Here is a 13,576-nt window from a genome sequence, read left to right on the forward strand (position 1 = left end):
CTGTTAGGAGTTCATCTCAGTAAATCTTTGGGAGTTTTAACCATTCTGCTTTGTCTTCATACTGCTGTGACAGCTTAGCTAAAATCCCTGTTCAGTCCACTGAAAATCTACTGTTTAGGAACTGTGCATTTACTACCTGAATTTGATTATATGGAATTCTGTGCTATTAATTCTAAGAATCCTTCTCCACAGACATAAAAATGTTCTCTATGTGTCTTTTCAGATCAAACCCCAACACACACACGCATACATACAAATTAAGAAGTAAAAAGAACAGATCAAAAGCTTCCAACACACAATGTTAACCTAATACATGGATCAAGTATAGCTCAACTGACAGTGCAAAGTTTAGAGATTTCAAAAGGAAAAGATCAAAGAATCTGCAAGAATGTAAACTGGTCATTTCATAATGTCTTCTGTACATAATATCAGCAGATTACTACCTGCTGATGAGTAATACTACCATATTACCTTCAGTGTTCTCTTAGTGTCCCTAAGATAGTGTTGGAGTTCTCACAAGTAACTCCATTTGATTTGATGTTTATATATCTCTGCCCTTTACCTTTTATGCACACTTTTTCTTATACTTTTTATAGTCAATAAAGTCACTTTGTTCAGTTTTTAAGATGCCCTATTTATAGATTAATCACCACGGCAACCTAGTCTAAGGAGCTTATTTTATTTATTCATGTACTATAATTTACAGGCATCTCTGTTATGTTTATCATTGTTATCCGAGTGCCCAAGTGTTTATGTAAGACATCACTGAAGGAGTGGAAACAACACTGTAATACTTTTTTCAACTTTAGCAAAAGAAAAAAAAATAAATAAATCTAACACTCACTGTTACTACAGGANAAAAAAAAAAAAAAAAAAAGCCCAAACCAAACTATTTTGGATTTTTAAAAAATCCAGAATCCAAACCCAACCATCTTTGGAAACCCTCTTACAAATTTCTGGATCCCACAAAAATCAATCTTGGTGAAGAAAGGGAGGGAAGGGAAGGAGGGAAGGAATCTTTTTTTCTAGCATCACAGAAGAGACTTGCATCTGGCACTAAAACAGGGTAACGGCTTTTAGTTGTTACAGAAAGCAACTTCATGCTGAAAGTTTTTGTCTTCTTTAAATGTATTTTTATGAATAGGGAAAATAACCCTGCTAACATCTACTTTTACATACCTAAAATTGCAACACCAAAGGGTGCAAGAGACACAGATACTGTGAATAAAGTAGAATATTCAAGTATATGAGGAGGGCGTATCACAAATGGCCACAGAGAAATATATATATCTATAATACTGTATCAAACAGATGGAAAGGATGTGAAACCGGTAGTGCGTACACAAATCTAGCCGCTTAACCAACATTCTAATCAGACACAAGTCATTAGGATGGAAGTGCTTCCTTTAGATAGCTTTTTCACGTCACTTCCCCAAGCATGGTTCAAATGTTTTTCAACTACTATTTTTAGTTATTAGTTAAATAATTTATTGGCTTTTCAGCTATACACTGACATAATTACCCAGGTCCAAAAAATGTTAATAACTTAATTCAGCTTTTGTTCTACTCATTTATATAAAATAACACATTTTTTTTAATTAAACTTGAATTTCTCTATATGCCCGTCCTTCTGGTAAGAACACTCTTAATTTAACCTGTAATAACTTACAATGGGCAACTTTTTCATTTTTTATTTCCTCATCTATCAAGAGAACAGTGAAATGAGCAACTTGGGATATTAACAAGGCTCTTCAGAAAGAGGTGGATGGCCTTCAGGCACATGAAAGGTAAAAACGCATTTTATCATAGTACAGTACTCCATGCAAGACAGAGCAGAGCAACAATAATTGTCCAATGTAACATACYGCAATTTTATACCCATATAAAGCCAGTGTCTTCCTGTTGTAAATGGAGATCAGGCCAATTTCTGCATCTATTTAATTAATTTTTTTGTTTTTTTATTGTATGGTAACTACAAGTCTTGGGATATGACTTAGTTTTAGACATGGTAAAGAATGAATGTAACACCTGCTCTGAGCCCATTCCTGCCAAGAGCTCATGCCTAAATATTATTACTTCATACAATGTAAAATGGAGCAAATTCATAAGCCCTGTTTAGCAAGGGCTGCCGTGACATCTTCAGCAAGGGTAGCAAGCTGGGGCGATTCAAGCAGGTTGATACTTCCAGAGGATGAGACGTTGCTGAGCCTGCGCGGCGAAGYCACGCTGGACCTGCCTGGTGACTGTGTGATGATCTCAGCCCCATGGTCGACACGGGCTTTAGCATGCTCTCTGAAGTTTAGCTTCTGGCTGTCAATCTGTTCCAGGAAAGCAAAGAATTTAACTTGGGATGGAGAGTTGTTGTTTAAAAAAAGCCCTCACTGACTGAGTGCTCAGTGCTAGCTTCCTACAGCAAYGATCACCCCACCTTTCCTTCCAAGGCCAATCTTCCTTTCCTTTAGGAGAACTGATCCTGAAGAGCGCCCTTTCTTCTTTTCAAAATCAGCTGCTCAGCACCTGCCTCAGCAATCAGGCAGCTCAGGTCTTTTGAGTCCAGGACTGGACTCAAAAATGAATCGCAACCTTTTCCATTTTACAGAAGCAGGTATCAGTTGGAAGCATCATCTAGGCAGCACAATGTCTTATATTCCAACCTACCATTCCTGTCAGTAACAGCTAAGTTCAAAATTCACAGTGCACCAAGTTAATTTAGACACCTAAGAAAGTATCTCCCACTGACTTTCAGCGGCATTTGTTCTTAACTTCTTCACACAGAACTGAAAACCTACCTTCAGCTTCCCTGTCTGCTACTGAATGTTGCTGGAACACATTATATATTCACTAAACTCACCTGTTTGGATGTGATTTTCTTTTGTTTATTTTTAAGAACTCTTAGGAAAGTATTGAAGCTTATGAATTTCATCCTGTTTAATGTGTGTTGACTTACTATGTTATAACCTTTCTCACTGTTTCTGTCTTTGATAGATGCTCTAATAAGCAATAGCATTGTTCCTACATGTAGGATTTAATAGGCATTTTATGGGCACAGTGAATTTGATTCTGAAGTCTGTGTTTTCAAATGTCTGTGGGAGTGACCTTACTTTCCAGGTGCTTTCTTCATGTTTCATACTGCAGTCCTGATTCTCTGGAATACTCACAGTACAAACTCACTATATCATACCTATGCTACACAGCTGTCCAAAACAAGGTTTTCCCTTGGTGGGAAAGACAGTGCACAGATTATAGGATGTTTTATTTCAAGGTCCAAACTCAGCCTAGAGTGTGGACATAAGCATGATCATTCCAAATTCCATAGTGAACAAACAGCATAAGTGTGCTTGAAGAAAAACAAGCCAATGTTTCCTACTCAATTCAGAGCCATCACTGAAGTCACAGGTCTAATAACTTCATAGCTGACTTTGGGCCAGAGGCACAGTGATGGCTTTTTCCCTGAGAGTTGTTCTCTTACCTTGACGTTACCACCGCCAGGTACATGATGCGCATTTTCAAGTGAACCAACTTTAGCCTGAGCTTTTTCTTTGAAATCCAGTTTCACACTTTCAATTTTCACACGTCCTCCACCTACACAAAGAAAGGAAATGAAGATTAAGAGGCTGAAATCCCCCAGGAGAAAGTCTGACACAATATGCACGGGTGCATTTGTATTATTTCACTTGAGGGATAATGATGTTAGAAAAGCACCAAAAATCATGCTCCACATTGCAGAAAATACAAAATCTTTTACAAATATTCAAACTTGAAGCATGTGCTTTAGTCCTACTGATTTTGATGGCATTTAAGCACATACTTAAGTACTTCGCTGACTTCAGTTCACGTTTCCCCATCTTATCAAACCGACATTGTGCCCCAGCAACATCCTTCTGGGTCATTATTTTATCTATCTCATCTCTAATTTGGTGATCCTACACACTATCTCTCTCTCTCTATAGTTAAGTAAAATTAAGAGTATTATTTCTATTATTAAAGTGTATTTACTTTCTCTTGGACTATAAAAGAGAATGGTATTATCCATCCACGCTTTCTCTTTTCACATGCAAGGAGCGGGTCCTTGCTTTGTCACACATCTCAGAAAATCCTGTAATACCTGGCTTGTGGTGGATGTTCTTGAGGGAGCCACATTTGGAAGTCACATGACTCAAATCTATCTTCTTGGTTACAATTTGTACCTGTCAAAATCACATACAAACACAAAAAACGTTACAGGAATGAAAAGAATAAAATAAACAAAAAGCCAAGCCCTGCAGAGAAACAGCCAAAGTCTCTACAAACCACTGGAAAAGGAGAGATGGTTAGTAGAAAACAGATCATGCCACAAGGGAGGAAACACCTGGATTATGCAACAAGCTTCCTTTCCACCCAGGAAGATGACGGAGCAGGGTTAAGTTTTTCCATTATTAAAATGAAGAGGAGGATGAAGCAGATTGGGTTGTGAGTTCTTTTCTAAAATATCTATACGCTGTCCCCTCAAGGGRGGAGATTTGCAAAGCCCCGCATGCAGCAGGATCCAGCCCATTTGGTTCTGCTTTTCAATGTGCCTCTAGGAAATTAGGAATAGTCTGGTGGCTGTTTCTTTTCTGCCATCTGTTTCATTTTGTTTTTTTTCCATCTCAGTACCGTGACAACTTTCAGCTCAATCCATTATGGAGAGTCTGATGAATCTACAAATGCGAGTGACCTCAGCAGCTATACCTGCACTGCTGTTGGATCAGGCAGCCAGATGCTGTGGCACTCGGCACTCAGCCAGGCTGCAGCACGGACACCGGCATCTCCAGTGGCTCTGCCAAGATCTGTGTTGCCATGACTACGCCGACCCAGCCTGGGAACCGCCACGAGTGACACTCYGGCTCTGCTGCACTCTGGGCGCGCTCCAACGTGCGGCTGGCTTTCACCATTACTGCATTAGCAAGTTACTGCAAACGCAGCTGCAGCCCCTCAAGGCCAGACAAAGCAACTCATCATTTGCACATGAGCTCCAAGTTCACTGCAGTGCCACCATGCTCATGTCGTCAGCAACAATTTAAGCCAGCAATGGTGGCTTTAGTGAACCTGTTTACTTCTCATTACAAAGGATCAGACATACACCTACCATCAGCGCTTGCATCTGAGGGGAGATCATTTCCATCAGAGGGGTCAGTGCCATTTTAAACCATTCTAACATCACTGCTATAACTGACTGGTATCTGATCAAACCCGGAGCAGCCTCTGGTKTTTTATACTAGAGTAATAATGTGCTGAAGATGCATTAGCACTCAGCACACTGGCAGATCATATCCTCCCTCTGAGTTTTCTTCGTCCTTATGTTTTATTTTTCCTTTTTTCTGTACTTAACTGACAAGATTGGCTGTGGAAAGACTGTGACATTACTAGATTTCCTGCTGTGTGGCTGGAGTCTCAGTGGGATAATTGGTACTTTCCAGAAATTACTTCCATGGGCCACCGAACCACCTTGGCTCCCACTGGGCTTCTACTGTCAACATCATTGGGTCTGAGACATAATCATGCTTGTCTGATTTCCTTTTCCTGCCCAAGTCCTAGAAATGTGTTGTGCTCTGTGGAGAAAGATCAGAAGGCCACCACCACTGCATACACAGGACTTACACAACTACCAGACCAGACTCACATGTGAAACAGTAGCAAGGAGGAAAATAGTGCTCAGAGGAAGGGAGACAAGAGAGGGGCTGGCTGTGCAAGGTGGGTCACCACAGTGGAGGCACCTGATCATAGTGTGTCCGTACTACTTACGTTTCCTCCCCCTGCAGAATGTTTGATGTTATCTCTGGAACCACAGCGGGACTGAATATCACTAAAATCGATCTTCTTGTTTAAAATCCTAACCTAAAAGGAATCGGAGGTAACTTACTATATACCATATGCACACTCCAGTCAGGGAGCAGGGCAATTTTGCCTCCTGCTGTGACTCCTTCTGACACTTGCATTGAAACATGAGAAAGTCAATCATGCCAGTCTCTGTATTAAATGCAGTATGTTGCTCTTTTTTTCTACCTCATGAGTTGGTGGTGAAATACAAGGGGGAGCATTTTTATTCCAGCAGACATGAAAGGTAGCTTTTCCCTGACAAGCTCCAATAACTCCTTGTTTGCCTGGATTGCACATAGCCCTTGGAAAGCTTGTCTTAGACTCTCTTGTTTCTGCTGAACTGGGCACAAGCAGAAGATGGGGACCATTCATCTCAGTTCAGTACTCCAGCCTTTGCTGCAGCAATTCCAGATCCAGACAGCTCAGGCACTGTTTGAAATCCTGAGGTATTTCACCCGTCCTTCTGCCACACAGCCATAACAGCAGCTATATTCACACAACAGACCTTAGTGATCCCTGTGAAGTGACTGACAACCCTCGACAAATGGATTAAACTGAAATCAGAACTCACTACTGCTCTGACTCCCTGTTGTCCCCTATTAAAAGGCAACACTGAAAAAACAGTACCTGGAACCTGTGACTGCTTCTTGACTTCTGATGCTGGCCAGAGGATTTGCTGGTTACAGCAGCTTTCTGGGATTTTTGGTGCTGGCTGCCCTGTGCACCTTGTTTCTGACGGAACAAGTACGTGACTTTCCCTTGATGGTGCCAGCCTCCCTCACAGTTGCCAGGAGCCTGGATTTCTTCTGTACCAACTTAGCCACGGACACAGGTACAGTCCTGACAGTGCCAGCAGGTGAACTCTGTGAAAGGCAGGCCCCACTGCCCCGTGCTTGACCCTATGCCAAGCTTGCTTCTCCCCCTGGCAGATCTCAGGTGCCAGCAATGCTTGTCCTCCTCCCAGGAACCATGTGCTGCAGGATGGGAGTATGCCGGAGCACCTGGGCACAGGGCCTGCCTCAGTGCACACACCTGGGTGACATTACTCCAAGACTCCTTTCTGAGGAAGGGGAAGGCATCGTGCTGGCCAGTATTAGGCTTTTCAGGTGTGTGAAAAGGCATCTCTGGAATAGGCTTCACCTGCGTTCTTTGCACCAGGAGCTTTCACTCATTCAAATGTGCAGCATATTCTCTTCTCTAAGTTAAATATGAAGTCTTTACTCAAATATTATGGTGGATTTTATTCATCCCTATGTTACTAATATACAATATAAATTTACACATTCATTTTACTAAATGGCATTTCTAGAGCCTTCACTAACATATATTTAGCCCAGTCTTGTTGGCAGATGTTGAAGGTAAATCTACAGTGACTAACTGATATTGAGATGAGAGAGGAACAGATTTGCAGGTTTTTCTTGCTTCTTTTTTACCACGACAGTAACACAAAGCAACTGCAAACCTATCTGAAGCAGTCAATGAGAGGAAGAACTTCATGCAGTCTCTGCTCCCCAGTTTCAGTTCCCCAAACTGACCAAAGCTCCTTATTAAATCTGAGCCAAACCTCTTCCTCTGTGCCTCACCTCTCCAAACCAGGAAAGACTGTTTGCCCATCTAACAGGGAGATCATGCAGCTCTTGCCTGTTGCAGTGGTGATAATGTCCCATCCAGAAAACAGGTCAAATCTTCTGGCATTGAACAACTAGAGTGCACTCTTGACTCAAGCCCAGTCTAAACTCCAACAACAAACTTCAGCACGCCATACTTTGCAGCTAAAGAACTTCTTCACAGCAAGCTGTTCCCTGGATCCTCCTCATCACATGTAATGTAACCACTATGTCTGCCAAAACATTAAGATGTGCTCTCTCACTTAATTGGCAAAAATCTGTGGAGATGGCAGACTCAGCAAGGAAGGTAACGACAGCATCAGAAAACTTCACCACTGCTAGGTCACATTCAGCTCTTCAGAAGGGCATCGTCACTAGGCAAGCTGATTTCTTTCTCCTTCCTATCTGCTTAGCCCATCCAACTAAACTGATGTATGCTGAAACATGAAAGCCAACAGCCCTTGGAGTTTTATGCTTGTGCTTTATCTCAATATACTATTTGCTTAAAAAATGTACCCCAGTACTGTACAAGACAGGTGTCACATCAGTTACAGAAATGCACATCAGATGTGCAGTCAGACCTGGTTCCCACAGAACTTTAGGCCAGACAAAGCTGGGCAAAACAGAAAACCTTCCTAGTGCTTTCTGAGCACATCTCAGTGACACATCAGCAGCACCTCTTAGCAATGGCCACAGGGATGTATTTGCTCTGAAAATGCCCRCTTAGGGGTCATAACAAGACCTCAGTGCTGTGGACTGGGGGCCTGTGGCTTAAAAATGAAGCCAAAGCAAGGTGATAAGTTTAGAGGATGCTGTTGATCAAGCGCCCAAAGGTTGATTTGCACCCAGAAATCTGACAGATTACAGATCTCATGGCCCATGGACCTGGCTAGCAGATACGTAACAGAACAATCATSTCAATTATCTTCTCTGTCTCACTGGRTGACATATGCCCCGTGTAGCGGGGCCAGTGGGAGACCTACRAATCGCTTAYGTCCTATGTTGATGGCTGAAGTGAGATATGAGTGATGCAGATGTGTTGTGCTGGTCATCCTGCACTGTACCGATCCCGTTTTTTCCCGTCTTCCTTTCCTGGAATATATCAGTGTCCCTGCACATAATTCCATCATGACTGCCCTCTGTAACTAGCTGTTCCATGAACTAATAAAGCCTTGTTTCCTATAGATTAATGCCTTAAACCTCTTAATCCCTCCATCCTATGTTCCTGAGGAAGCCCTGTCCCCTCTTGCCCGCAGTATCACCTTAGCTTTCTCCCAGTCTGTTAGACTGACCAAATAGGAGACAATACACAGATGCCAACTGGCCAGCTATTTATTATCTCTGGTTGTGAAGGGGCTTAAGGGCCTTTCTCCTCAATTACAGTGTTATCCTAAGTCTCTCCTTTGTATGTAGTCAACAACTGCAGGGACTGCCTGTGTTTCCAACCCCTGCTCCTTTGCCAGCGCTGGTTGAAACTGGCCAACGAGTGACAAACGAGTTGAGGAAGACTGAGACTGCCAGCCAGACAGCATGACCGCCTGAGCTTTGTTTTCTTAGGAAATCTGACTGTAATCAGAGGGAAAGAACCAGAGAGGGAAAGGAACTATTCAGGCTAAAGAACAACTTTGGCTTGCAAACAAAGAGTGTAAACTGACTGTGTAAATAACACAAGATGGAATCTAGAGGGAAGCTCGTAACTATCTGAGCATGGAGGCTCTGGAACAGCCTCCCTGGGGAACAGAGCTACGACAAAGAAAATGGAAAACTTTTATGATGGCGCTTTATAAAAGGAATTAGATGATGCAGCTGCCTGCAATAGAGGGATTGCAAACACCATGACTCACCAAGAGAGAACTCACCAGTTCTCTCAGGACATAGAGAACTGTCTCTATGTTCCTGAATGTGCCTGTGCATCTTGCGTGGGGATGGGGGTGTGGTAGGGATGTACGTATATGCACTGTAATTGTGTTGCACATTAAATGAAAGATCAAGCCTGCTCATGCTCACAGTCAAGAAAGGGAGTATTTGCTCTGTGGAAGAAGCAGAACTGATTTCTATTTACCCTCACTAAAAATCTCAACAGGCCAATCTCCTGCACAGACCTACTGGCAGACTCCCTCATAACCTTTGCACTGGCTTGCCAGTCTGAGATGGGTAAATTCCCTCCTACTAACCTGACTCTGGATTACCAAGGTATGCTGCACAGGGGCTGGAAGTTAGTATTCTGTCCAGGGCCAAGGAGAGGTTCCTTATCATTTGTTGTGATAGGGTGAAGTTAAGCTACACTGGGCAAGTGAAGCCTATACAGAAAACGCTAGCTTTGCTCCACAAAACTGCAACAACCAAATGGTAAAACTGACATCTGACTGAAGCCCTGACAGACTGACTGCTCTGTGGCATTCTCTGACAGCTCCTCAACAGCGATCCAGAAGTGAACCCCAGAGCAGACTGCACTGACGTACATGCAGTGTAACCTCACTGACTCACACTAATTCTGGGTAGTCCCCAGCAGGAATCAGCCACTGTGCTCCAACTGCTTCCCAGTTCTTTGAAAGCTGTTTGGCTAAGTGCTGCGAGATGCAATGCAATTCTGGACAGCCTGCTAGGAAAGGAAGCACTGACGGCATTAAGGCATTTAGTGATCTGCACTTAGGTGAACTATAATTCCCTCCCTACATCCACTGGCTCAACTGGCAGTCTAAATAGGAAGGGGCTGTGGTCTGAGGACAACATCTGCACAAGACCAGAGGAGATGTTTCTGGGTTAAGATGGCTGATGTGCAGAGAAGTCACAGAGGCTAGCAGTACCTGTGAATCTCCCAGTTAGACATATGTCTCCCTACAGCTATGCTCCTCCCATAGAAGGTGATTTCGGATTTCATAGTTTTCATGTGCAATGGCCTCCAGTCTCGGGGTCTGGAGCAGGCCCTTCTCTGTCAGTACTTCACCTTATATTCAAGATGAGCAGAAATATGTGAAGTACTGAGTGGAAGGCTAAGAAACGCATGAGAGAATTTAGCTCAGTTTTGCTGCACTGTTAAAGACAGCATCTATGATTGACAACAGCTTATGAAAAAGAAAGAATTTTTTTTTTATTGCTGCCTATACGCATTCTGTTCAGCTGCTGTTTACAAGAACAGATAAAGCCTCTAACTTTTCAGCCACTGGCTAGATAATCTATAAACAACGTCCCTCCTATGGCTTACCACCCTGGTACACACCAAAACAAAGATAATCAAAGAATAAAAATTGAGATACTAATAGAATTAGATTCTGAACACATTTTCCACCAAGCTGATGATCAACCTTGCAATTACGGCCTCTGAGAGGCTCTACCACAAGCTCTGTGCCTAAGGCACTTAAAGTACCCTAGCTAGGCCCCACTTCGTTCAGGTCATGGTTGCATCAACAGAGGATGTTATTCATGTATTTTGAGCCACCATTTATGACTTCTCTGTAGGACGGGTCTATGTGTTAGCCCTGACACCTTCCCAAGATCCCTTTGGGCTCCGTTACTCTGCTGTTATGGTACGTTTCCTCTTAGACTTTCTGTATTTCAGATTCTGGCTACAGTGAGGCCAAAGAGACTTTCAGAAATTTAAAGTTGAGTCATTTAAACATGCTGTGGGCCTGGGATCTTGGAAAAAGCTCTCAGGCACCTAACAACTTATCAAAGAGGGCACGTTACTCCTACTTAGCCCAGAATCACATTAATCTGACAAAGTTACAACCTCGAACTAGACATTATTTCAGTGTTCGCTCTCCTGGTTAACACAGAGATTGAGACAAGAACTGTTCTTGCACCAGAAACAAGGTTAAGGTTAAAACCTGATCATAATCAAGAAGCAGTTCTAAGCACTTCCAAAATTTTATGCTGCCAAATACAGATGATACTACAGTTTTTATACTCCTGGCAGAGGCTGCTTGTAGAGGAAAGAGAAGGAAGCCTATTTCTCTGGCCTAGCGAAGTCCCCAAAGAGAAAACATGCCTCAGACTTTCCATATCTACAAACAGAGCTTGAGATCATATTCTGATTTTGCACTGCTGAATTTACTGGATACATACACTAGTGAAGCTGTCAGGCTACATGCTAATGAGATTCAAAACAAAAGGCTACACTGGAGATAGCATGGATAAAATAAAGTATCTCTCCTCATCTTACTCTTAGTAAGGGTAAAAAAGATAGGTTCAATTCTGACCTCAAAAAATGAAGCCAGGGCACATAATATTTTGGCCTGAACAATTAAACTTTAAGAYGATTCTAAGCAACTGAAAATAGATACTTCCAATAGTAGGTGTCAGGAACATTTAAGAGGTGCCTTGCAATGAACCATGTCTTTAATATTTGCATAGGAAAATGGTGGCTGCTTTACATCTCCCACTGTGAAGAACTTACAGGCTTCTTTTTACCTATTTGCAAATCACTGTGTCTAATTAATAAGGTGACCACATTGAACAAGGCCATGTCCCTAATAATAGAGAAAAAGTCTACATCATTAGAACACAAAAGCAAAAGGAGTATTTTCCGAGGGCATCTCTTAAAATCTTGTACTTCAAATACATTTAAATATTTAATTTGCATCCATTAATTAAGTTCACATATGTTATTAATTGCCCCAAGTAACAGATCTGTGTTAGATGATGTTGTTTTTATACGTATTTATATATATATATATAAACATTTGTTTCTCTCTCTGAAATTAATCACAGGAACAGAAACTAGCATGTTTCTTAACATACTAGTTAACAGCTGGCACTGTAACGGTTATATGAACGTGATAGAAACACTGGGAAGTTCTGCATAATTCTGCTGTGAAATACAAAGCAAATTACCTCTTCTTGTGCCGAAGAGTTTGCAGTCAAGAGACAACAGTAATAAATAGCTCAAGGAAGTGCAAGATCCAAGCGAGATCAAGTGTAACAAGTGTTCTGCAATCATACTCATCACTAAATGTGGGGATCTGATCCAAAAGAATAGTAAAAGAAACTAAAGTATATTCATGCATAAACAGAAAAAACATGCTGTGAGCTCCATTAAATCAGCTAAAATCCGAGATTACACAGATCTTTGTTTTAGTAGTCCTTAAACAAAGAAACAAACAAAAACCTAGATGGATTTTGCCAAATTACAGAGTTTGATCCTGAAATAGTAGCTACACTCCCTACTCATGGAAAGGGTATTAATAGCTTCAAATATCAAGTAACAAGGTTTTCAAATTAGATCAAATGTTTTTAAGAAGGGATGAGTTTTAAGTCACTAGACTCGCATTTTCTTTACTTCAGCCTAATAGAGAAAATTAGGTCATTCAGTTTGAGTTCAAAATGTATCTTGCTTACCTCTCCACGGAAGCTGGCTTTCTCAAATCTCAATAGATCAGCATGTCTTTTTCTTGCTCAAATCCAAATTTCCAAGAAAAAACAAAGTTTCCTTCCTTTCCTGTCTAGCAAAATAAAATTCCTTCTTCTCATCTTTCCATCCAAGACAGAACATCTATTATATGACTGAACAGCTCTGATCCAGATTGGAAGTCGCCTGACCATTTTTCCCACAAGAACTAACAATCTGTTCCATTGCATTGCCAGAAGGTAGACTGCTTAGGGCTCAGCTGAAAATACCTCCTCTGCTGAACCTGAGGACGGGATGAGTTGGGCTTTTACAAGAACGTATATCCTGGTAGTTTCAACCTACTCCAGAAAGAAGTATCTTCTCTCGATGATATTAATAAGAGACCAATAACCAATATTGCACACTGCGTCTGAGATCAGTCTCCTCTAACTTCAGCRAACTAAGAGTTTCAGCTGGTTACACAACCTGCCACTATAGTCASTGGAGAGATACTGGATCTCCAGAAAATGGTACCTTCGGTTCCAGCTAGACAGATCCCTCACAATCCACGCACCAGCAGACTGTAGCTCCGAAACAGCWAAACCTGTCAACCTACAGCTACTGCAGTCAGTGGAAGTTTTGTTACTCACTGACTTCAATAAACTTTGGCTAGAGCCCCATCACACAGCTTGTGACCCTCCTGGTGAGTACCTACGGTTTGCAGTCTGTCCTCAGTGAGCGTGACGCACGTTTTACAGAWTGCTGAGGCACAACAGCGACGTTACTGTGCCCCAGACACAGAAAA

The 13,576-nt window shown here is 41.9% G+C and overlaps 1 protein-coding gene across 6 annotated transcripts in view; it reads right to left on the reverse strand.

The window, feature by feature from the left end:
* Positions 1–862: 862 nt before the first annotated feature.
* The window catches only part of MAP2 (microtubule associated protein 2), a 227,411-nt gene continuing 214,697 nt past the window's right edge, over positions 863–13,576 (reverse strand). For 3 of the 6 annotated variants that reach the window (XM_085299337.1, XM_085299335.1, XM_085299333.1), the window contains 4 exons: positions 5,764–5,856; positions 4,106–4,187; positions 3,470–3,582; positions 863–2,318 (listed from right to left, as the gene is read on the reverse strand). In XM_085299337.1, the coding sequence (XP_085155463.1) occupies positions 2,103–2,318; positions 3,470–3,582; positions 4,106–4,187; positions 5,764–5,856 (504 nt within the window). In that variant the 3' untranslated portion in view covers positions 863–2,102. The remainder of the gene's footprint in view (positions 2,319–3,469; positions 3,583–4,105; positions 4,188–5,763; positions 5,857–13,576) is intronic. The other 3 variants (XM_085299339.1, XM_085299338.1, XM_085299336.1) reach the window with 1 other exon arrangement.

Source organism: Rhea americana, unplaced genomic scaffold (assembly GCF_003343005.1).
Source record: "Rhea americana isolate MKP2758 unplaced genomic scaffold, rheAme1 scaffold_15, whole genome shotgun sequence".
NCBI lineage: Eukaryota > Metazoa > Chordata > Aves > Rheiformes > Rheidae > Rhea > Rhea americana.